General features: G+C 37.3%; 1 protein-coding gene across 1 annotated transcript; it reads right to left on the bottom strand.

Moving 5' to 3' along the window:
- Positions 1–13658: 13658 nt before the first annotated feature.
- Positions 13659–14882, bottom strand: LOC148017928 (PRA1 family protein B6-like). The gene has a single exon (XM_087662047.1). It carries the CDS (start codon positions 14696–14698, stop codon positions 14054–14056), a length of 645 nt encoding a protein of 214 aa, XP_087518173.1. The 5' UTR covers positions 14699–14882; the 3' UTR covers positions 13659–14053.
- Between the last annotated feature and the right edge of the window lie 7311 nt (positions 14883–22193).

Raw genomic sequence — 22193 nt, 5'->3', positions numbered from 1 at the left:
ACTCGATTTGGAGTTATAGTGTTCAAGTTATGACAAATCCAAAGATTTGACCACGTGTCCCAAACTTATGGGAAATTCCCATATTCCCCAATATGGTGTTAAATGGATTCTAACCCCTGAAATAAGAATATTAAGAGAAAAATAAAAAAAGCAGATGGTCATCGCATTGTGAGAGCCAGGTAGGTTTCCTGGGACAAGTCAAAGGCCAATGCCTTGCCTACTTAGGGATAGCCTCTAGCCCAGAGAAAATAAGAAAGGTTGGAGCAAAAAATAAATGTGAGTGGAAAAAAAGATTCAGTGTTGTCTTGTGAGAATTTGGTAGGTTCTTGGATACTAAGACTGGACGTGAAGCCAATGCTCTGATCTCCTTAGGCCATAGTACACTCAGCTTCCTCCTTTCTACATGTTTGAGTACCAAATAATGAAGGATTGAGAGTGATAAAAAATAATGAATTTATGTGAACTAGGCTATAGAAGTACTCGCCTAGTAGAAGTTCTTAGTATCGTTATCCTAAGCTATATGAATTCAAGTGGACTAGGATGACCTCTTTGATACATCTTTTAGCTGGTTTGGTGTTGGAGGAGTTGGTTAGCAACTCACTCTTGATCTCTTTGTTAGATTAGGCTTTCCCTATCTCTTATGGAATTCATGCCTTAATCTTTATCAAAGGGTAGTATGAGAGTTGTGTTGTGTGTTATATTGTATATTTTATTTGAAGCAGCTTGATCCTTGCTATGTTTTATTTGTGTACAAATCAATCCATGGGTTTGATGGCTTGAGTTATCCTATCTTGTGGTTGCCAATGAGAGTGCGACTAGGTATTAAAACTAAAGCAAAAAAATAGCATTTGTGGTAAAAATGAAGAGGCATAGAAATTTTCTAAGAAAAAGTGAGTGGCAACTCAAAACATGTTGGAAACATGCATACATTAATTGAAGTTTGTCAGATGTCCCATTTAAAGATGTATAACTTTAATGTTACAAAGCAACTACCTGATATAGAGGCTGGAAATAACATCTAGGAGCCCAAGTAAAAAAGGAAATGACACTAGAAACACAACTATGCTTTTAGATCTCGAATCTAAGCTTGTTTGCCCCTCTCATTTTAGTGAAATTGCTTGTTAGTAGTGTGAACACATGAGAGATGAAGTGGTTATTTGTTAATGAGAAGCTTAAGGGGCTTAAACTCTCAAATTTCTCACAATTGGGAGAGGGGGAGCACTTTTTTTTTGTGCCTCGTGATTTACATGAAATCATGAATAAGCAACTACTGGAATCATGAGAAGTACTCTTGACCATGTAATCTTGAATTTCTTCACTCTCTAACGTCCTAGAAATTGTGCAAAATGATGCATGATATCAAAAGATTGTTTTTTATTTCTCTCTCCTCTTTCTCTCTCACCAAATGGCTATTCATACAGACTGAGAGGGAGAGAGGAAAGGGATGCTGAAACGTGATATGATGCAAGCAATGGAGCGAGGAAGCTTGGATATGGCACCTATGTGGAGTATCACTGAGCTATCTAAGTGATCCTAAAAAATAACAAAAAAAAGTGATGTCGAGAAATATTTTACGATAAATTTTATTTTATTTGAAAATGAGAAAAAATGAATGGTATATGTCCATAGAAAGTATTCTTATTGAGAAAAAAAAATTAAAAATGATTTCTAAATGCTTGATCAATACACTTTTTATAATAATAATCGGTTTTTAAAATGCGCTTATATGTGTAAAATTGAGTAAAATTATGAAAAAGTGAGTTTTGAGGGAGATTGAATGATTAGATGGATCTTGATATTATGGAATTATAAATATATGTTTGTGCAATGTTTGAATGGGTTCCACGACATCGAGATTGCTTCAACGTGGCCTCATATTGTGTATTATGGTGCATTCCTATGTGGTCTTTTCCATTTCAACACATACCTAAGAATATGAAAACACTTGCAAAATTTGTCAATATAGGGCCTAGTGATGAGAATGAAAAAATGAGATTAAATATACTAATTTTAGAATCATTTCTATATGCATATGGGTTAGCTTTTAGTGTAAGGAGGATAGTAGCAAAAGTTTTCTCGGTGCTACCTTTTACATCGTCATAATATGTATGGTAAAAAGCACGAAAAGATATGATTGTGCACATAGAATAGAATGTTGTTTTTCATTTTTTTGTGCACATTAGAGCATTCCACCTTGCATGAAAATAGCATGAAAGCATGCTATCAGACTATTACAATGTTTTATATGTTTCAAATGGCGCAGTCTCAAACCAATCCCTAGGGTGTAGGAGAGTCATAGGGGCCACAATAGTCAGTTGAGGGGTGCCCTTTATATATGTGATTCAAGGTGAGATACAAAAATAGTTAGAAGAATCATTTATAATACCTAGATGCTCTTGGTCATCAAGGCCATGTAGGGTCATTTGGCATGTTTAAAAGCCTAGTCCTTACCATGAAGTCAGCTAAATGATAGTGGTTCTATCATAAAAAGAGTTTAGGATGCCTTACATATCAACCATTCCAATGGGAATCTTTGATATAGTTGATTTCATAAAATAGATTGAGGAATAAAATCAATGCTTGGGCTCCCATCTTGCTGGAAATGACTATTGGTTTTGAGTCATACATCGGGCTAGAGCCGTCAGAGCTAGTGTCAAGGAGCCTCTTTTAGATCCCAACACATGGGTTTGACTCTCTTGGGTTGCAATTAGGCGTAATTGTTAAATGGTATCTAGATTAGGGAATGCTCTCTCCCTTATGGATTTGCATATTAAGGGGCCTACTTACAATCTATAAAACAATGCAAATCTTAGTAGCACTAATCATGAGCAAAAGGTAAACTAAGAATAAACATTGATTGCTTCCTATTCCATAAATTTTCATAAAAGACACAAGGACAAGAACGACCTCAAATGCATGGGGAATCCAATGGATCTTGTGTGCCTTGTGTCTTGAACTATAGGTGATAGGAAGAACCTGAAAACTCTCTCTCTCTCTCTCTCTCTCTCTCTCTCTCTCTCTCTCTCTCTCTCCAACCAACAAACTTTAGACATATCTAACTATTGAATATATTCTGCCCATTCGGGCAATTGACACAAAAACAAAACAATGGTATTAGATTAACTATTTCTCCTACTCTTTCTTTGATGCATGTAGCATACACAAAAGTCATATGCTAAGGTCCTAATATACTCTCTCATCGACTCCAATCCTTAGTGTCTTGGTTACAATTTATATTCATGACCGTTTGATAAGCAATACTGAAACAATGTAATAATACTCAAGTTAAAATAGTCCATATCTCTAATTTCTAAAGAGATACTCAAGTTAAAATAATACATATCTCTAATTTCTAAAGAGAGAAGGTGCTATGTCAAGGTATTTGTGGTGTTGCGAGTAAGCATAAATGATGTATATCGACTCTCCCTCCTCCCTCTCTGTCGACTACCCTCTGCCTCGCTGGATGCACGTGCTTCTGCAAATGCACGTGCGTCGGCTGACGCTTGTGCTTCAAACATGCATGTACAGGCGTTGCACGTGGAGTACCTGCAATTGAGGTTTGGACATTTGGTGTTTGGAAAGCAGTGCCAAGCAAAGACGTCAAAGGCGTTCCAAACATGACGCTGAACACCTCATCTGTTGTGGAAAAGTAGCCAAGGTGTCTAGTCATCTCTCCCATGAAGTCTTCCTTACTAGGAAAACTTTCAAAAAAAGCATTGACCCCTCTGCTGAACAAGACTAATGTATCATTCATGCGCTCCAAATCTGGGTCATTGCTAGATGAATCAAGATGCGACATCTGCAAATAAAACATAGGAATAAGACAAATTTGCTAAACTGCAATATTGTGTAAACTGTACTATTGTGTAACATGTTTGTACAATTCCAAAAATAAAAGCTTGTCTTTTTTATAAGAGCTAGCGCGTGTATATTCGCGTCTAAGATGCATAATAAACGCACTCTCAGACGCTTCCTCCAAGTCAAAGCCTTTATTTTCTGAGTAGACCTTGTGTATTCTTGCGTCTAGTATGCAAAATAGAAGCGCTCAGAGATGCGGTACCACCATGGAAAAAACTGAGCATGGCATGTATATACTCGCGTTTATCATTTAGAATAGACGCACTTGGAGACGCGCCTACAGACGCGATAACAGAAAACACAGCTGCGCGTCTATATTTATGTTTGCTTTGGAATCTACACGCGCTGTCAGACGCGCTAAGTCGACCGCTCTCAGACCGACAACTGCCATGATTTTTTTGTGATATAAAAGCTTTAAATTCATAGAAAGAAAGATCCTAATACAGAAAGAGAGAGAGAGGGAGGGGAAAGAGAGAGAGAGAGAGAGAGAGAGAGAGAGGGAGAGAGAGAGAGAGAGAGAGAGAGAGAGAGAGAGAGAGGACTCACCTTGGGTCTTTGGTGTGGATGGGTGGTGGTGCTACTTCCTTCCCCTTCTTCCTCTCCTTGGTGAGTTGTTCTTCCTTGATGCTTACTGCTTGTCTCCTCTCTTTGCCTCTTGTTCCTCTTGTTCTTCTCTCTTTTGTTCTCTCTTTCTTCCTCTCCTTGGCTTTCTTCTCTTTAGCTATATTCTTTCCCTTTTTGTCTCTTTGAAGTGAAAGAAGAGGTGAGTCATGAGAAGGTGAGTCATGAAGAGACTAGTGGAGGTAGACTGCATGTCAGCTGAACTCAAGCTCTAGAACGCGCAAAAAACGCAGGAAAGGTGCAATTTGAAAAGAAATCGCTTATATCTTTTGAATTTTGAAGTTTGCGTCTATTTTCGCGTGTATATGCACGTCTAATTTTATATAAACACGCTAATAGATGCATATTTAGATACGCATTTAGCGCACTTGCATTTTTATCATAAGTTTTTGTATTTAAGATAAGTTTTGATAGTAAGTTTTTATTATAAGTTTTATGTATTTATGATAAGTTTTGTGTATTTAAAATTGAATATCTTAGAATAATTAATATGCCTTGAAGTTTTTATGTAAACATATTAATAACAAATTTGATGTTGTCATGAATTAAGTTTAATCATGTCGTCGTCATCACCTAATGCGATGCATGCTGATGAGTCAATGAGCACATCCTCAAGTGAGGATGAAACATTACGTCTTCGTAATCAAGATGCATGGCTTATACGATAAAAAATTAAATACATGTGTGATCGTTGTCGAGGGTGTATTTTTCGAGCACGTCGAGTTACAATGTCACACCTCAGCATGTATGAAGAATGGGACCGAGAAAAATCACCGGTATTCATTGTTTTTAACACTAAGATTACTAGTATATGTTTGAAATATATATCAACGTACATGTAACTCCCTTTTGTAGTTGAGCAGGATGCAGTGCCACATCCTCAGATGCTCCTTCCTAGGCGTCGAGAGGTTGTAAAACGTCGACGCAATGAGGCAAAGTCTTCAAGAAGAGTGGAGACTGACGACCATGATAGTAGCCCTCATAAAATTCCCCATCAAGTTGTAGAGGATGAGATTTTGGACAACATGGTATACAATCTATTTTCGCAACCGGTTCCGAGAGAAGGTTACTCGACGAAGCCAGATGACCCACTATACGTAGTGTCATCTACTCCGTTGTATGAAGGTTGTACGTATTTCATTCTTCGTGCGTCCCTCGAGATACTTAACTTGCAAACAATTTATGGATTGAATAATGTCAGTTTGAATGCGTTATTGAAGTAGGTATCAATTCATTTTGGCTTATGAATCATAATATTAATTGTTCTATTTTGAAATCAAACACAAATATATGTTGGTGGTTTTTTAACTCACTTTAAAAATATATGTAGGTTATTATCACAAATGCTTCCAAAAGGAAACAAATTGTCAACTAAGAGAGAGCAAGCAAGACATTACTTGACATCTCTGGGAGGCCTTGATTATGTCAAGATCCATGCATGTGTCAATGATTGTCTTATTTCGTGGGATTCATGAGTTCGCACGAGAGTGTCCTGTTTGTGGTGAATCAAGATACGAAGTGGAGATGAAGTCAATGGATGTGTCTCATAAGGTTTTGCGACATTTTTCGATTATTTCAAGTATTTAACTTATGTTCAAGTGTAAGTCTATTAGAAAGCTCATCTCATGGTATGCTAGTCATCGTTCAAGTGATGGAAAATGGAGGATCCCTGCAGACACACTAGCATGGCAACATATAGACAATTTGTGGCCCGTTTTCAAAGAAGAGCCAAAAAATTTGAGATTTGGTTTAGGTATGGATGGAATCAATCCATTTGGCATCAAAAGCACATCATACAGTGTATGGCCAGTGGTATTGGTGAACTATAATATTCCTCCATCCATGGCATTAAAAAGGGACATGTAATATTGTCCCTTCTGATTTCTAGAAAGCACAAGCTAAAAAACATGGACATTTACTTATAGTCTTTGATTGAAGAGTTAGAAATGTTATGGGAAGATATTGAGGTACAAGATACAAGCGCATCTACATCCTCTAGAGATTTCACTTTGAAGGACATGCTGTTGTGGACCATGCATGACTTTCTAAGATATGGAGTGTTTAGGTACATGTATATAACTCTATTTGAAATTCAAGACTTGAATCAATTGCATGTTATTAATGCTAACATCCACCCTCCACTCGACATGAGCTGGTAAGAAGTATATTTCTCTCGATTGTCTTTAAAGTATTTAACATGATGAATTATTTACATAATATATTGTTTGTTTGTTAGGTTCTCTATATTTTTTCGTCTTTTGTATTGGACTGAACTCAAGATCAATTACCTATTGCATCCCATACACATATTAAAAAATGTTATATCTACATTATGGGATCACTTGATAGGGGCTTGTGATTCAATCAATGTAAGGGAGGATTTACATAACATTGGTTGCATGAGACGAGCCTGGCCATGCATTGGACCCAGAGGAAAGATTGAGCTATCCCATGCACCTTGGATGCTATCAAAGAACGAGGAAACTATAGTGAATGAACATATATGTAGCTTTTGAACAACCACAGGCCATGTATGAGATGTCTCAAGGGAGCCTTCATAAAGAAAAAGAAAAGAGGTGTAGAGCAACTATCTGGTTTAAAGTCCCATGATTGGCATAAAATGATTCAAGTAAAGGTATCTCTAACCATAAATATAGTAATTAGTGGAGTAGCTATGTGTAAACTTTGATGTATAATGAATTTTTTCTCAACTAATCATTTGATCTATGAATATTATTTACATTTAGTTCGTACTTCCTACTAGCATATCCCATTGTGTATCCAAAGATGTACGTGATATCTTTTACAAGATGGAAGAGCTTATGAAGTGTGTATACATTGTATTTTTTCATTATATATTGTATACATCATGTAGTGAACCTCTTTGAATTCCTACACAAAAATAAACAATTGTCGAATACATCTTGACAAATACATGATCTCGAAGGAAATTGATCCAAACACATTGCAAGATGCTCGAGTATTATCTGTTGAGGTGGCTTGTTTGGTGGAGGAAATTTTTCCTCGCTCCATTTTGACTACTCAATTATATTTACTCCTACATTTGATTGATAAGATTGCACTTTGTGGGACAGTTCATGCAAGGTGAATGTTTTTTCTTGAGCGCTTCATGAAAACCTTGAAAGATTGTGTGAGGCAAAAAGCATGGCCTGAGGGAAGCATGGCTGAGGGTTGGTTAGTGCAATCATCCCTTGTTTATATCTCTAAATATCTTGCTGAAGTGGACCCCTCTCAACCACGACTATGAAAAGACAATGAAGACTTGAGGATAACCTCTATTATACCTCAAGAAAAAGGAATGAGTAAAGTGCTAATAAAAGAACTTCGTAAGTTAAATAGTTTCTGTGTGCTCAATAGTGATGTAATGAGCAAATTGGTGACACTATATAATGAAGCAAGGGCAAGAAGAAAAAGCAAAAGACAAGCATTTCACACGAGATATGGACGTAATGTCTCATTTCAAGATCATCTAAATGCGCTCCCATGTCATATTGATATAAATTGGTTACATGAGAAAATGGAGAGAATGAAAAAAGAGGAGAAAATTAATATATCTCAAGAAGAGTGGGAATACGCACGAGGTTGCTTATCAAATGTGAGACATACTATCAATTAATTTGTTTCTAGTTATATTTTATATAATAAATTGACATGTTTAATCTTAAAATTTTACTACTAGTGCACATTATTCAATGCTATTTAGTGTGAGAGTAAACATCTTCGAACTCAACGTATAGATGAAAACATAAATACCCAAGATTGTGGTGTCCTTGCTCACTTTGAGGATGCCAATGGTACCATGGAAGGTTATTGTGTCTTGATCCAAGATATTCTGAAACTTGACTTCAGACGATTCTTTGTATATGTACTGGATGTGAAGTGGTTTAAAGAAGTGATAACAAATGGTAAGCATTACACAATCAGACATCATCCAAGTGGTTTTGTAGTAATTGACTCTACAAAATTTCACCAAAACAAGAATGACACATTAGTACTACCTCAACAATGCGAGCATGTATATATATGTAAAAAGCTAATTTTTTAATATGTATACATGTGATACATATACACAATATAATAAATATTTAAGTTTCTTACTTTTAATGTTTTTCAAATACAAGTTGTGTATCATCCAATGGTAAATAATAACCGATGGTGGTATGTCATCTCTATATCTAATCATTCAAAACCAATATATAGTAATATTACCAACATAGAGATAGTACATGACAATCCAACAATTAATTATGATGTACATGATGACACCATAATGGATGATATGCATGATATAGTATAAGATGAACCTCGCAAGGATGTTCAAGGAAACGCAAAAGAGGACAATAATGTGAAAGATGCGGGATCTAGAGCATGGCAATGAGTTATGGTGGATGGAAGGAGAAGTGTGGACTCATGATGGAGAAGACAAAGATACTATTTGTTACACAAGTGAATTAGGTTCCAAGATTGAGACTTGGACTCATAAACACAATCTTGTGTATGTGGACAATGACATTGACACTTCACTGAAAAGAAAAGAGTACTATCGTTGCATTAAGAAAAGGAAGCAAGTACAATGCTTTATAGGAAAGTAGGAAACTGCAGTAGGCACCACTGTGCATATGGGATAGGTAAGCCTGCATGTCCTTGGCCCTGAAGCTCCATACAAAGAGGCTATCAATGAGTGTGATTGCTGAATCTCAACACCCCTCCTCAATCACAACTAGAAAGGCACAAAGTGTGTAGAGGCTGTAATGAGAACCACCTGCAAAGTGTGGGCACACCACAAACATGGTAGAGACCAGAGGCTGTCGCAGAAAAGGCCAAGTGTAGGTACCAAAACATGATGGACATCAAGAGGCTGTAACAGGGGCCTCACAAAGTGTACAGGGACTGTAATGCCAAGTTACATAAGGAGTTTACAAAGCTTATGGTAGGAAGCATTAGGGCAAGGAAATACAAGGCTTTTTAAAAACAGTCTAGCAAAGTAATGAGAGTAGAAGGACTGATGCGACTTATCCTTCCGATCCTGGTGATCTTTATCTTCATCTTCATCTTCATATTTTGGTCCATGGTCTTCTTCTTCTTTCATAGTTGCAAGAGAGGCCTTTTGGGACCTCTTTCTAGCATGACAGAACTTCTCAGTGTGTCCGGTCCTTTGCACAAGTCACAGAAGAGCAATTCCTTTTTGGCTTTGTATCTGTTGTTTACATATAACATTTGTTCATCCTTTGAAGTGCTAGGCTCTTCTTTGCTTTTAAGTTTCTTTTCTTCCTCTAGCAGAGAGGCTTTAATGTCAACAAGTTGAGAATCATGCATATTGGTTAGAGTGGTTGATACATTATCATAAGCAGGAGAAAAAACTTTTTAACAAGACACCAATACAAACATCTTCATCCATTTTTAGCTTTATTCCTGCAAGTTGAGTAAGCAGGCTTTCCATGTAATTCAGATGGGATGCCAAGGATGTTTGAGGCTTCATATCAAGTCGAAAAAATTCAATTAATAGACCATACTTAGACGACTTTGACTGTGCACCAAATAGGGTATCCAATTTATCCCAAGTGTCATGGGACGTGTCACAGGCATCCACATGATGGATGTAGATGTCGTCCAATTCCAGTTTGATGATGGCTTGTGCCTTGTCATCATTCTTCTGCCAAGTAACTGCAAGGTCCGCATCTCGAGGTTTCTTCTCTTTGCCATTTGTGATGGCCCAAAGACCCTTCTTCATCAGGATGAGCTTGATGCGGGTTTGCCTAGTGTGAAACCCGACTCCTTTGAATCAAGCATTTGGAGAGTCTTTTCCCATGTTGAGGTTGCAAGATCAACAGCAAATCAATACCAGAATTCTGAGATTTTATCAATAGAAGAGCAGATTGCAATGTGTCAAGAGACACAGTTAATGACAGTGTGAAAACACACTATATCAGTGTTGATGTTGAGCTTGATTCTTCTTGTTCGGGATCGTTCGGTCGTTCTTCAATCTTTTCAGGTCCTTCCCCTCCTTGATTTGGTGCTAGAACAGTAGATCAGAGTGGCAGTGGGTTTCTCCAGGTGGCAAGAGAGAAAAAAATGATGAGATTTTTTAGCTTTGATGAAACTGGCTCTGGCTAGTAGTTTAGGGTTTCAGATAGGGGCCTGGTTTTTTGCAAATTGCAGGAGCTATGGTTGATCATTTCCAAAACTTTTTTTAATGGAAATGTAGCCCTTTCTAAGACCTATCAAAGCCCTATGATCTTCATCAGCATCGCGACGTGTGCAGGCGAAATTCGACGTACGAATGAATAACAGGGCAGTCTGGACAGCGACGACGAATTTTTGCAATGCCGGAGTTACAAGTCACCAATGTTATGGATTGAGGTGTTGGGATGAAGCGCCTTGAAGTGAAGGACAATTTCTCAGAAGGAAGCAAGTGAAGATATGCCCTGTAAGTGGAGATCCAGCTCCTCCAATAGAGATAGGTTGCAAATTGGCTATGGCTTCCAAGGGGTAGAGAGTGAAAATGGAGTTGGAGATGAAGTCAAACACTTGAGCTGAGCTGGATAGGGATGATGAGAAACTGTGAGAGCAGAGAAAGGACTTGAAACATGCTAAGCCATGCTCAGCTGCGCTCTGATACCATGTGAAAGATGCGGGATCTAGAGCATGGTAGTGAGTTATGGTGGATGGAAGAAGAAGTGTGGACTCATGATGGAGAAGACAAAGATACTGTTTGTTACACAAGTGAATTAGGTTCTAAGATTGAGACTTGGACTCATAAACACAATCTTGTGTATGTGAACAATGACATTGACACTTCACTAAAAAGAAAAGAGTACTATCATTGCATTAAAAAAAGGAAGCAAGTACAATCCTTTATAAGAAAGTAAGAAACTGCAGTAGGCACCACTGTGCATATGGGATAGGTAAGTCTGCATGTCCTTGGCCCTGAAGCTCCATACAAAGAGGCTGTCAATGAGTGTGATTGCTGAATCTCAATAAATAATGTGGTTGATGATGATGTTATTTAGCAATATAGTAATACATCTAATAGTAGTATAGACTTATTTTTTTCGTTACCTCTTGGTAACCTAGACCTAGAAGTAGATAGTTTAGCAAGGGCTGGTCTCATTGAAGATGAGATGAATCATTCACTCTAATATACTTAATTCGCTTAATGATTCAATGTGTATTCTTAATTCTATGAAAAATATTATCCGCACATGTGCATACTCAAGAATCAATAGTCAAGTTTAAAGCTAAATTAAATTTTCCATAATAAAAATGAAGTATTTTTTATCTTCTTCAAGTAGAGAAATTACGAGATACATGCAATGCTTGCTACTAATTGTATAATAAGGTTTGACGCTTGTTGCTAATTAATTATATCAGGCTTGTCAACTGGAGGAACTGCCATTCATTAGAGAATAATTCAAAAATAATTATCAACTCTAATTTTTTTAATTATATTAAGTCCAATTTCAAGTGGTTTAATAATCACGTGTCTATGTTCGCGTCTATTTGCGCAGATATATAGACATAAAATTTACACCTATTTACACACTCTTTTACATGCGCATATAGACCAATGATAAATGCATCCGACTTTGCGCATCTAACATGCAGGTCTATGACTCGTTTCTATTGTGGTGAAAACCCACACATACAAATGGGTGATATTAAATGATTCTCATCAATTCTCATGATGCATATATGTTAAATTTGTGACGCATGCCAATTGAATGACCCCATCTATCGAGCACCTGTATACCCCAATGAACTACTCAAGGTTTTAAGTCACAATACCCTCAAAACTCAACATATGTATTATCTATCAAGCTATTAATTTCATTCTAGCCCAAATTTTAACTATGTAATATAAGAGTACTAGCGTGCGATGTCATTTTCCTGAAGCATATATCAACACATCTCACCTTTGAGATTGAGTTTTTAAAAAGATAAATTAAAAACATACATAATTACATTCAACCCTGAAAACTTCTCAAGACATGAATATAAATGGCCTTCTGTTCCTATGAAGCGCTTATACAATATCTCCATTCATTATCAAGTTGTGGATCCATGATTGGATCACGATATAGTCTTAAGTATGTTGTTAATACTACCAAGATTTGAATCTATAAGTGTCTTAATGTAGCCTATTTTAAAGGCTAAAAAGCAATCAAATTCTTTAAATTAAAATGTATCAAGCTACGTTTTGAAATCCCATGTGTATTTCTTCAAGAAATAAGCTAAGACTTGCGTGGAGACTAATGCTTCTAATTTAAATGAAACAAGTGTGTATGCAATGCATGTTAACATTTTTACATAGAACCACATAATGTGAATTACATATGTATGGAAGAACAATTTACTAACATTGTGTTTGAATGACGGATGATGAATCTTCATGTGTACTAAATATTGCTACATTCTTTCAGTGGCCTAGCTTATGATTCCAATACAACTAAAGTGAACTAGTTTAATTTTGCTGCTCGTGAATATTTCTATGTTTATAGTTTCAAATAATTATATTGTATAAGACATTAACAAGCAAATTCCCCACCTTGAAATGTCACATAGTGTCTCTTTTCATGATTGTACCAATAAAAACAAGCCAATTCCCCACTTTGGAATGTCTGATAATGTCTCTTTTCATGATTATACCAATAAAAATTATTTTCTAGCAAGTTTGTTGTTAATCGATGGTTTGTTTAAATGTATGTTACAAAAGTTTAGTGACAATTCACAATAGTCCATTGACACAAGTATCATCAAAATCCTCAATGAGCACTCCTAACAAAACTTTAGCCATAGTTCACAATAGTCTTCTAGTGTAGCAAAAGTGACTCGAAGTTAATACCAACAATCATGTAAAACATCCAAACTTGTCACCATAGTCTAGTAGGGGAGCAAAAGCAACTCGAAGTTAATACCAACATTCATGTAAGACATACAAACTTGTGTAGACCACACAAAACAAACAATGGGCTATCCTTGTGTACATCTTGACACTTTTAAAGATAATCTTCTTTATTAATCATATCCTCAAATTTAAAAGCTAAGTTGATGGTGGCATAATGAAAAATAAGGAACTGTAACAAATTTAGTCAAAAGATCATTGTATCAATATTGATAGTTTAATCCCATCTTTTGACTTATATTTACCATAAGCTTATTCATAAAAGAGATTGTGTCCATATTGGTATCTTAATTCCATATTTTCTGATTATATGAAGTAGTCCATAAGGATGGACTGTCCTACTTCATGCAAAGGACGACACCACAACCCATAGTTTGAACCACACACGAAATCACAGAAAGACTACTCGGGAAGAACCAAAAACGCTTACATAGACTTACCTCAAAATTGAGCCCTTTCCTGTCTCACTAGCCCTAGATATTTTGTAGGTTGCCTCTTCGCATCTAAGATGTCCTAAGACCCTGCGACAACTATTCCTATCACTTTGAGGCAGCCTGGCTCGAAGGTTCAAAAGCACCTGCACATGGATGCAGGTGGTATATTCGTTATCCTGATCAAGGCAGATACTAAACAAATGATCAGGACTCTTACCTACATATTGATGCCCTCCAAGAACAGATCGTCGGGCTGCCGAAGCATGGCATGGATGCATGTGAGCAGGAGGCCTAGGGCCAGAGGACAAGTCAAGGCTGAGCCTGTCCCGGCGAAGAAAAGGGTAACAATGGTGGAAATGCCCAGAATGCCACTGACGCTTCTGTCGCTGAATGGCTGGTTCAGCACCACCACAGGCCGGCCGGATCTGCAGAAATAGAAGTGCGCCCATAGCATCCACAAGACCCCCAGCACAATCAAGGAGGCCGGACGCAAGGACAGCAGGCATGCCAGGCCTATCAGAATAAGCATGCAGAGGACGTAATTTGCCCGGAAGTAGGCCAAATTCTTCCTCATCCGCTCGCTCGCGTCTGCCACCGACGCGGGCTTCTCGAAACGCCGACAATCCATGAGCTGCGACCATGGTCGCGGCGAGGCAATAACGTAACACGCTGCATGGGTGATCTCTGTGGCAGGTGAGACAATATCGGTGGTGGTGCTTGCATTTCCGGGACCATCTATTGCTGTGCACGATGTCGCACATGGCGAGGATGATGGTGGTATCGACGAGGACGATGGAGACGTTCTTGACGACGTAGCAGCTACCTCGTGGATATCTTTCGAGGCTTCTGTAACAGCTACCATAGTCAGGAATCAGAATATCTTAGAGTCGTCACTTTCAATGACGACGAGACGTACGTAAGAGCTGGATCATCGCATGCGAGAAACAGACGCTGTACTGCAAGAGAATATTGATAAGCTTCTTCAATATGCGCGTGTTCATCCCCTCTCTCTGGTCTGAGATCTCTCTGTCTCTCTCTCTCTCGAGTCTTGTGTATGCTAGGTGAGACATTGCTAATTCATAGCTATGACGAGGTCCGTGTCACAAATATGATGGCCACTCTCACTCCCGTGCAGCCTTCCCCCACGTACGTAATGTAACGTATAGCCACTCTCTGTTATGAGTACACTAAAAAGGCTACGTATCTGTCGGCGGGCCTACGTGACACGTCATTAAGACAATGATTTTATAAGTAACTCGAACCAAGGTGGACCTAGGCGTCCCACGCTCAGATTTTCCCCGCTGAGAGAGAGATAGAGAGAGCCTAGAGGGGCATCCTTGAATTTGGGATATAATTGGATCACAAATTGGGTGTGTGTGTGTGTGTGTGTGTGTGTATACATGTCATTGGGGAGTTAGGGAATGAGGGGTTGCGATAGTGATGACCTTGGCTAGACTCATGGTGGAAGAAGGAGTTCATAGCAAATCAAATTCTATGGTTTGAGATAGTTTTGAATGGGTAGAAGGAAGGTGGTAAGGAGGCAAAAATGAAGAAGAATATCCATAGTAGAACTTGTTGTAAAAGCTTGATGATGCCAAGGCTACTACAACATGCTCCTTAACTCTCCGTAAATAGCCATATCCCATACTATGCAACATATCCTTCATAAATAGCCATACCTTTGAACTATTCACTATGATGAGCTTGTCAATGATGCCTATAGTCATAGCCTCAAGTAAATTCCACTAGTGTTCCTTGGAGGGGGAGCAAACACATCTCTCAAGACCCACTTGAATCCTTGAGTCTACTCCAAGATGAGCTTGTGACCAATAGAAGACCAAATAACATTCAAGAGTGGAGCATGACCATTGCAAAGAGTCTTTTAAGTCTAGTAAAGAATATTGTATAGGACTAGATCTCAAACTGTTATCCAATTTGTGTCTAGTGTCATTGAAGGAGATAGTTTTGGATAATTTTGATCCTCCTCTTTTCTTATTACTCTTGCTCTTGCTCTTCTCTCTTCCTTCTTCTTCTACTTTCTTTTCTCCATGATCATTTTCTTCCTCTTTTTCTCTTTTCTCTTCCTTCACATCTCCTCCTTATTCTCTTCTTATTCTCGACTCTCGGATTATTACAATAGACCCATCAAATCGGCTACTCCGTCATCAATATTTGCATATGTTGAGCTTGCCATCTCTATATTTTCCTTCAAGTTCAACTACATCTTTACAACTCCAAGTAAGCTTCAAAATCCTCAAAGCTTCTCTGCACCCAATCCCTTTATGAAAATTTCAAGTACGTAATCCTATGTGATGACATATACAAAGTTGATCTCGCCTACAAGTACCTTCTCTTTCATGAAATGGTAATGCACCTCAATGTGTTTTATCCTAGCATGGAATAACAACTCTATATTGCTCATGTTGTCACAATGAGTAACAACTAGACTATCTACCTACACATTTAAACTATCTAATAAATTTTATAGCCATACTACCTTACATATTGTACCTCTATACTCGGTAAAGCAACCATTGGTTGCTTTTTGCAGCTCTTAAGTCATTGTTGCAATATCAAGAGAAAACATGAATCCGTTGGTAGATCTTCTGTTAGACATCCCAAATTGCATATGTGTACCCAAATACTTGTACACCCTTAGTTGCCTCATAAAATAGTCCATAATACAAGATGGACTTCATATGGACTTTATATACCTCAATATGTGTTTGACTGCATCCAAATGCAGCTTTTGAGATACTTGCACAAACTAACTCACATGACCAACAATATAGCTAAACTTTGGTCTTGTAATAGTAATATAAATCAAACTCCCTACATCCTCTTGAACATATTAGGGTCTTTTATATTATCCCCAACATTGACACCTAACTTTAATTTTTCTTTTGCATGCATGCATACGAATGCAAGGCATAAATTTAATGGTTGTCATGTTTGTATTTGACAAATTTCCCTATCAAAACACGCTAAAACATTATCCATTTGTCAAATGACATGTCTTGTTAACAATGTTATTTGTCATTTTTCAGTCATATTATCTATAACATACCTCAATTTCTTCTAAATGCAAGGCATTTAGAAATTGAAAGACAATTTTCAAAGAAATATTGGGCATCCCCTCAAATTTAGGCAATGTGCACACTCACATGGACACATGTGTGTGCACATATGCACACACATGTGTATGAGTGAGATCATAGTTATCTAAGATCACATTTTACTATCGATTCAAGAGTTATAAACTTGATTTCAAAACATAGTATAAGAGTTGTATCATATTGATCATGCTAAGGTACATCTTTGGCACAAACATTGGGCCTTGATTATATAAATAGAAAAAGATAGATTGAACCTTAAAAATGAAAAGAAACTCTTGTACATTTGAAAATAATCCATAACTCCTAGCATGAAACTAAAAGCCATAATTCATTACCATGAAATAAGCCAAGAAAACATAGCAATATCATGTATTGGAATAATGTGCATGGCATAAGGAAACAATGGTTTAAATCAAAGGAAATACAAGACAAAGACCAAGGTAGTCAATGAAGCCAAGATTCATACATGAGAACTCACCATCATGCTAGGTGGACATGAAGATACACCTTCATGCTAGGTGGGAGTTCAATACAAAGTTAAGTTGAGAGTATCATTATTCCTGTGGAAAATGTGTGAATGGATACATTCCAAAAATTATGGATTCACTGTAAATAATTGTCAAATAGCCTTCTTGCTAGTTATGAGATCCCATGCTTATCATTTTTTTGTTTTTTGGTTAGTAAAAATGTTTATTTAGGTATCGTATTGTGCATGTAATATTCTTAAAATTTCTTATTGGACCATTATCCATTAAAAAATATCATTAGAATAATTTTTGTTAATTGTTGTGGCATTTTCGATTGGAAGGAAAAAAGGAAACGAGGAATATGACAACATTACACAAGAAAAGAAAGACCTTTTGTACAAAATAAGCTTTCTCTCATTAGAGTTGCTTGAGAAACTAAAATTTTGAAGCCTTACCTTTTCATATTTGCCACATTTCCTACATAATTTAATTGTTCTAATATCACCAATGAGTTTGAAGTATGTCAAAACCCCCAAAATATGTATTGAAATACTAAAGTTAGACACACATAGGACTAGAAGTGGCCAAAAAAGGTCCACAAAATCGTGTGTAGAAGAACCAACTTGAACCTTTGGAAAAAACCATGTATATAGAGGAGGTCGATTTAGACAATTGGATTTTCTTCAACATTCAGAATTGCCTTCTTCTATACACATGGAATTTAGAGGCCTTTGTTGGCCATTTCTAGGCCTCTCAATATTCAACTATAGCATTTTAAAACTCATTTTGGGAGTTTTTATATACTTTGGATGCACTTGTCAAAAACATTGGATTGCATAACAAAATGTAAAACGTTTGAATGGACATGTTGTACAAGGAAACCTCGAATCAAGCGTTCAACTAAATTTATATTTGTCTCTATAGAATTTGTTAATTTTGAAGTTAAAAAATAAGAAACTTATGGATTTCTCAATGAAAGAATATCTAGACCAAAATATGTTTTCATGTAAAATAGTCTTCCCACTAATCATCTTATTAATCCAATATGGTAGTCACAGTTTTAGTTGATGTGTCCTCGTACTATACTCCGTATTTTCAAGGGTCATCATTTAATAGGCCCATATCTTTTGAATTATACAAATCCCATATTCTTATTTATGCAACCTAGCATAGTGTATGGGGCTAAATATTTACTAGTTTTTGACTTGCTAGGATAACTAAATCTAAAGAAAAAAGGATTCTATCGCAATCTTTACAAGAATGACTTAATGATATGATAAGACTATGACTACCCAAATGTGCATTCATCTATATCAGTTGCTACTAGCACTTTGTGTTGACACGCATTGATAGCTCCACTCTCACCTCTGCGAACCGTGTTACCTTTGTGCCTTTGGCTTGCTATATACAAAGTCCCTCTTATGAATATGAGCTTTGCCCTCAAGATGGGCCATTTTGCAAACTTCTATGTCGTGTCACATTGAGGTGTGCATATCATGTTGTGACAGGTGCGTGTCAAGTTGAGAAACAATGTCACGTTGCGACGCGTCACAGTCCTGCGTGATGCCTCCAAGGGGTCGTAAGCAAGCCCCGTGAGGGATTCCAAGGGCTGGACCATCACACTTGGTAGATATGACATAGATTTTGACCTAATAGGGTTTAGTGCCCTATCAATACTCCATTCTTATGCCAGCTATGTGTTGATATATCAAAACAATTCACACATAACATCACAATTATACAACATGCCTCCATGTCCTAAATGATACATGAATTTCATTCATTGTATTTTTCTTAAAAGATGCAGTAATATATAGCTTTATTTGATAATATAAGAGTACATTGGCATCTATAAAATGATAAAGACTTGTGATGTTAGGATTTTGAAATCTATACCATAAAATCAACAAATTAGAATCTCATGTGTATGTAGGAATCATGACATCAAAATTTTGCTACATATGCATAACATCAAAATTTTGAACTTCAATAATACAAATTTGATTTGGATACATGCGTTTAATTTTATCAAAATTAAGTATATGCTATGACAACATTTTTGCTAGGCCCACAACTCAATGCATCTATAACTAAACTAGCATGTCCAAGTTGCTATTAGATCATTGGGTAAAAATTTTGAATAAAATATGCCCATTTGATATGAATATTAGAGATGAGTGATTGATTCAATAAGTATTTAATGGCTTCTTGGTTAATTTTGATAAGGACTTTTAGATTACATAAGATAATGTTTCTAAGTATCTAAAGCATGCACTATAGCCAATAGTTCCTTATCATAGGTACTCTAATTTCATCATTCTCACTCACTCACTCACACTCTCTTAAGAGTAGCCTCCTTGTTTTTGTGTGTTAAAAATGTAAAGGGGAAACCTCCTTAAATAGTTTTTGAGAGGGGAAAAGGGGGGGGAGGGGGGGACACAAGGCTTCCAATGGTAATCTATCATGAGATATAGAAATACCACAATAGAAAAGGACACAATATATTTTTTAGAAAATCTTTGCATTCATGATATCTAAATATATGACGTTGAGGCACATCCTAGGACTACACCCTTATGTCATCACACATGTGAGGGTTCACCACTAAGATGCACATCCTAGGACTACACCCTTATGACATCACACATGTGAGGGTTCACCACTAAGCTTAGGGAATCACGTGTAGAACCACAACCTAAATAGAGCTTCAGTGATGACTACTATTCCCTATATAGTTGCATCCGTAAGCATCCTCATGGTATATATACAAAGCCCTTACCCTTACACTCACCCCCGCTCAATGGATTGTTGTCCCCAGTAATCTAAGGGTGGTTTTCTTGACTCGTTCTCAGGTCTTAACACAACTTATTTTATCAAGATAGTTAGTGTCTACCAATCTAGGACTTGGACTCATTAGCGGGGTCTTAACACAATCTTTTCTATCAAGCTTGTTAATTTCTACCGCACTATGACCTGGGAGTCTTAAACACATCTTTTCTTATCAAGCTAGCTAGTGTCTGCCAATATAGACTCAAATTTTTAATTATTTTTTCATTCTAGTCCATCCTCGACTGAATTACATTTGAGGAGTGGAGACTTTATAGTCCTTACTCCATTTAGCTTAGCTCTTATGGCTTAGTATGCTAAACTTTGTAAACATGATCCCAAGTTGTCTTATTGGGACCATGGCATGGCGGCTCGGTTATCATCATGTTGTGCCACGTCTTAGGGAAGATAGTCCATTGTGTTGTGCCTTGTGCAGTTCCTCCCTTCCTTCTAGCCTTTGCCTTGGGCCTTGGGGACTTGGATCTCTTGGTTCACTTGTAAAGATGCTTTGCCCTCATCTCCAAGTACTTAGGATGTTTTTCTTGGCCTCTTCACTAGATATTTCTTGCTTGCCTTGAACTTAAACAAACTGGTTGGTTCAACTTGCCTTTTCACTTGGAAGGTGTGATCTTGGTAGATGACACCTCTTTTGACTCTTTTTAGCTACAAAAAGAGTTGAAGTGCTTTAGGGGACATGGATGACACCGTCACATTTAGACCAAGTAGATTTGGGGCTATAGAAGTAGAGACATCATTGAAGTTATTGGGGTGATGCCCATGTTTGGAGTGCTTGTCATGTCACAGATCCATAGGATTGGGATGTCAACTCATTGCACTCCTTGTGGCATGAATGCCAAGATCTTCATCTTTACTAGCATTGACTATGGTCTCAATAGGTTCTATAGTCAAAAGACATTCACCTTAAGAGTGAGTTGGAGAGTTCTCCAAGGATCAACTAGCAAGGTTCTCTTCCATGGCACTAAGTTACATTGGTCGGGATCATATTGTGAGCACTCCCTCAGGCTCTTCCTTCTTTGAGGCTTCATTCTCTGACTCATTTTGTCCAAGTTCATAAGGATTTGCTTCTTCAAGCTCAAAAGCATAGCCACTCAAGAGTTTACCGTATAGAACATGTAAGGTACCACATGAGTTCAAAAGAAATGGTATTATACTTAGTAAAATTTATAGGATTATATTTGTAAAATATATTTTTAATTACAATTTGAAAAAAATATGTTAATTTAGTCATGTAAAAGGCATCATTTGAAGGCCTTATAACATGTAAAGAAAGGGTATTTCTTAATATCCTTTGAATGCACGTTATATAGATGATTTCTTATAGATGGACTCCCTAGGCATAGCCAATGAATCTATTATTGAAGTGCGCTTGGTTCCTCCTTTGATTTGAATTGGCTAGGATAGGATGTGGCCTTGGATCAAATACAGGGTTTGGCTCATCCTTAGCCACAAGTTTAGCTTGAGGGGTTTTGAAGGCATTCTCATTCTCATATCTCAACTTCACTCTAGTGGCCTCCCTATGTTTCTTGCCATTTGGTTTTGCCTTCTTATTCTTCCAATTCTCGTTCTCTATCTTCTTGGTGTTGTTTGCCTAGAGATCTATCTTTTGCTCCTCTTCTTCCTTTGTCTTCTTGCCTAAGTCTAGCTCATCTTCTCTATCTTCTTGGTGTTGTTTGCCTAGAGATCTATCTTTTGCTCCTCTTCTTCCTTTGTCTTCTTGCCTAAGTCTAGCTCATCTTCCTTTCTTTCTTCGTTGGTCTTCAAACCTAGATCTAACTTGACTTGCATAGCTTCTAACTCAACTTTTTTGTTTGGGTTTCTAGCTCTCCACACTTTGTCATGTTGGGGGTAAAGGCACTTGTGTCTAGCTGCATGTGTATTAGTTACACTAATAGTATCTGCACTGCATGCTAGTTACTCGCACGCATGT

Source organism: Lygodium microphyllum, chromosome 21, assembly GCF_053477565.2.
Source record: "Lygodium microphyllum isolate KBCC chromosome 21, Lygodium_microphyllum_v1.1.10, whole genome shotgun sequence".
Classification (NCBI taxonomy): domain Eukaryota; kingdom Viridiplantae; phylum Streptophyta; class Polypodiopsida; order Schizaeales; family Lygodiaceae; genus Lygodium; species Lygodium microphyllum.
This window is presented reverse-complemented; position numbering and strand designations above follow the sequence as displayed.

Excerpts from the sequence above, each read along its gene's own strand:
- LOC148017928 (XM_087662047.1), bottom strand. The coding sequence starts at position 14,698 with ATGGTAGCTGTTACAGAAGCCTCGAAAGATATCCACGAGGTAGCTGCT.